Source organism: Podarcis erhardii (assembly GCF_964252035.2).
Source record: "Podarcis erhardii genome assembly, chromosome: 2".
NCBI classification, from domain to species: domain Eukaryota; kingdom Metazoa; phylum Chordata; class Lepidosauria; order Squamata; family Lacertidae; genus Podarcis; species Podarcis erhardii.
In genome coordinates, this window is record NC_138498.1 from 92,808,991 (window position 1) to 92,812,851 (window position 3,861).

A 3,861-nucleotide genomic window follows, 5' to 3' on the forward strand; every position below is an offset into this window, starting at 1 on the left:
TGATGTCAACACCTTCTCTAACCTATACTTTGGAAAGATGGGTATCCATTTTGATGCCATTAAATTGAGCTTTCTTGATACCACTGTTTCCTGGTGACACCCCCCCCCCCCCGTTTAGGCTGCCTTGGTTACAAACTTCTCTCATCTTAAGCAGAGAAGGGAGAGGAGAGGTAAAAAGTAAGTGTAAGGAGGAAATGACACAACATTTAGAGACAATTGCAAGTATACTGTAATTACAGCTTTGGGGTTTTTTTGTTTTTTTGTTTTTTTGTTTTTAAGCTGGTGCAGAGCCTGTCATATTATGATGTAAACAAATTTAGTGTTTTTAGCCAATGCTGGGGAGAAGGCATCCCTGTGCTGGTTTTGTATTTTGTGCCTGCCGACAGAAATCTATAAAAATGGCATATTTCTTCCCCTCACTTATTAAAGCATATGTGGCTCTGCATGCTATTGCTACTAATGACAGTAGCCAATTTAATAATAATAATAATAATAATTTTTTATTTATACCCCGCCCTCCCCAGCCAATAATAAAAACAAGAAGAATGATTACAATTTAAAAACAAAAATAAAATACAGCATTAAAATAATGGAACATTAAAATATTAAAATGTAGCCTCATCACAGGAGGAGAAGGAAAAGAAAAAAAGAGAGAGAGAGAGAGGGAGGGAGGGAGGGAGGGAGGGAATCAAATTGGCTCCAAGCCAAAGGCCAGGCGGAACAACTCTGTCTTACAGGCCCTGCGGAAAGAAATCAGATCCTGCAGGGCCCTGGTCTCATGAGGCAGAGCGTTCCACCAGGCCGGAGCCAGAGTTGTAAAGGCCCTGGCTCTGGTTGAAGCCAATCTAACTTCCTTAGGGCCCAGGACCACTAGGGTGTTGCTATTTATGGACCTTGAGGCTCTCCGTGGGGCATACCGGGAGAGGCGGTCCCGTAGGTACGAGGGTCCTAGGCCGTGAAGGGCTTTAAAGGTCAAAAGCAGCACCTTAAATCTGACCCTGTACTCCACCGGGAGCCAGTGCAGCTTGAAAAGCACTGGGTGAATATGCTTCCATGGCAGAGACCCCGTGAGGAGCCTCGCTGCAGCATTCTGTACCCGCTGGAGTTTCTGGGACAGCTTCAAGGGCAGCCCCGCATAGAGCGAATTACAGTAGTCAAGCCTGGAGATGACCGTCGCATGGATCACTGTGGCCAAGTCGGGGCGGGAAAGGTAAGGGACCAACTGCTTGATGCGGCGAAGGTGGAAAAATGTCACCTTGTGTGCTGGTCCCGGGGGAAGGTACCGTGGGTGTAAGCAGAGTCCACACGAAGAGGGGCGAGGTCCAAGACGGGGAGCCGGGCGGGGAACAGGTACGCTGGAACAGGAGGCCGAGCTGGGAACTGGAACACCGGATAGTCAGGAACAGGAGGCCAAGCAGGGATCAGGAACACAGGAAGGTCCAAAGCCAACAACGACGTTGCTCCCGCAACCTGGGGCCAGGCTGACTGGGCTTTTATCCTCTTCTAAGGCCGGGGGCGGTCCCGGCCCCCAGGAGCCCCGCCTCCTCTGGCCTTAAGGCGAGCACTCCTCCTGGGGGCAACCAGTTCCCTTCGCCTCTCTGCCCTAAGCCTCTGCAGATCAGGAGAGGCCGAAGGGTTACTGGGCCCTGGAGGAGGCTCACCTGTGGCCACTGAGTCGTCAAGCCCCTCTGGGGCCAGAAGGGCTTCACCTGGGGCCAGCTCCTGATGCTCTGTCACAGGTGCAGGCTCTTCAGCATCTAGGCCTTGCCCCAGTTCAGCCGGCCCTGGAGGCGGGGACTCCTGTGCAGGCTGGGATTCCTCTGGTTCATCCTCTGAATCGGAATCCCAGGCCATCACACCTTGGCTGTTGCTGTAACCTGCGCCTCCATGGAAAGGGAGGCGTCAAGGATTACACCCAAACTCTTAACGGAAGGCAATGGCACTAATTGGGCCCCCGCAAGAGAAGGGAGTTGGTCCCTCATCCCCATGCCATCCCGACCTAGCCATAGGACCTCTGTCTTTGAAGGATTTAGTTTCAATCGGCTCCCACGAAACCATCCAGCCACAGCTTCCAAGCATCTGGTCAGTGTGTTCGGGGTCGAGTCGGTGTGGCCATCCATCAGCAGATAGAGCTGAGTGTCATCAGCATATTGGTGACAGCCCAGCCCAAAGCTCCGGATAATCTGGGCAAGGGGGCGCATAAAGATGTTAAAAAGCATCGGGGAGAGAATTGCGCCCTGCTGCACTCCACACACCAAGGAGTGGCGCGACGACATTTCCCTCCCTAGTGCCACCCTCTGTCCCCGACCAGTTATGGGCTATGCCCTGTATCCCCACGTCTGCGAGACGGTGGTCCAGAAGATCATGATCGACCATGTCTAAGGCTGCTGACAAATCTAAAAGGATCAGCAGTCCTGACCCGCCTCGATCCAGTTGTCTACGGAGATCATCTGTTAGGGCAACCAGAGCCGTCTCCGTCCCAAAACCAGGACGGAAACCGGACTGAAATGGATCTAATGCCGATGTTTCCTCCAGAAACCTACCAAGTTGTTCAGCAACCGCTCTCTCAATTACCTTACCCAGGAATGGAAGATTTGAAACTGGGCGGTAATTGGATAGGTCTAAGGGATCTAATGAAGTTTTTTTTAAGAGTGGACACACCACTGCTTCCTTCAGTTCCCCTGGGAATGTCCCTGTGACAAGGGACAAATTGATAATTTCAACCAGGGGGGTCCGCACAACATCTGGACACTCCCTAATCAGCCAAGATGGGCACGGATCGAGGAGGCAGGTGGTGGGCCTACCAACTTGGAGGAATCTATCCACATCAGTAGGGAGTATCCGATCGAAATGGTCCAACACTGGACCTGAAGTCAGTCGAGGGGCCTCCAGTTCAGTCACTGTATCTAAATTGGCAGGGAGGTCACGGCGGAGCAACAGGACTTTCTCCGCAAAAAAACTCGCGAATGCCTCACAGCTGTGGGTCGAATTTGTGCTTAAATTTGGTTGTCCTCCTAAGAACGTTATTGACCTAATTATTCTAAAAAGTTGTGCCGGGCGAGAGCTAGCGGATGCAATGGAAGCTGCAAAGTAAGATTTCTTAGCAGCTTTCATAGCCGTCTCATAGGCTTTCATAAGCGTCCTATAAGATGTTCTTGAGGCTCCGTCACGAGTCCGTCGCCATACTCGCTCTAGCCGTCTGAGATCCCGCTTCATTTTCCGGAGCTCCTCAGTAAACCAAGGGGCCTGGTTTCGACTGGGTCGCAGAGGGCGCTTAGGCGCGATCTCATCAATGGCTGCCAAGAGCCGGTTATTCCAGTCCTCAACAAGGTCATCTAATGAGTCGCCAGGAGGAGCAGGGTTCCGCAAGGCTTGTCGGAATCTATCAGGATCCATCAGTTTTCGCGGACGAGCCCAAATAGGCTCGCCACCTGAGCCGGGGAGGAGCAGGAAGTCAATCTTGGCTTTCAGGGCATAGTGATCAGACCATGGCACTTCCACAGCAGGGAGCATGATCACATCTATGCCAGCCCCAAAGATCAGATCCAGCGTGTGGCCTGCTTGATGAGTGGGGCCCAAAACAACCTGGGAGAGCCCTAGTGTTGCCATGGAAGTCACTAGGTCCAGAGCCTGTGAGGAGGGAGCGGCATCGGCATGGACGTTGAAGTCTCCCAAAACCAGTAGGTTTGGGAACTCCAAGGCCCAGCCCGCCACCACCTCCAGCAGGTCTGACAGGGTGGCTGCAGGTGTGCTGGGTGGTCGGTACACCAGCCAGACAGCCAAGCTCTCCTTGGTGCCCCATACGAGACCAACACATTCAATGCCGGAGATTGTCGGTGATGGCAGAGCTCTGAAAGAGCA

At 52.5% G+C, this 3,861-nt stretch overlaps 1 protein-coding gene across 1 annotated transcript; it reads right to left on the bottom strand.

Annotated features, from left to right (window-relative positions):
- Positions 1–687: 687 nt before the first annotated feature.
- On the bottom strand, positions 688–2,291 carry LOC309335428 (uncharacterized protein). Its single transcript, XM_081850457.1, has 2 exons — positions 1,860–2,291; positions 688–1,255 (listed from the first exon to the last, which is right to left on the bottom strand). Exons 1-2 carry the CDS (start codon positions 2,274–2,276, stop codon positions 689–691), a joined length of 984 nt encoding a protein of 327 aa, XP_081706583.1. The 5' UTR covers positions 2,277–2,291; the 3' UTR covers position 688.
- Positions 2,292–3,861: the final 1,570 nt, after the last annotated feature.

What these genes read in the sequence shown, in the direction of transcription:
- LOC309335428 (XM_081850457.1), bottom strand. Translation starts at nt 2,276, where the DNA reads ATGTCGTCGCGCCACTCCTTGGTGTGTGGAGTGCAGCAGGGCGCAATT. An exon ending in AGGTTACAGCAACAGCCAAG is followed by an intron (nt 1,256 to 1,859) that starts GTGTGATGGCCT and finishes CCAGCACACAAG; the next exon opens with GTGACATTTTTCCACCTTCG.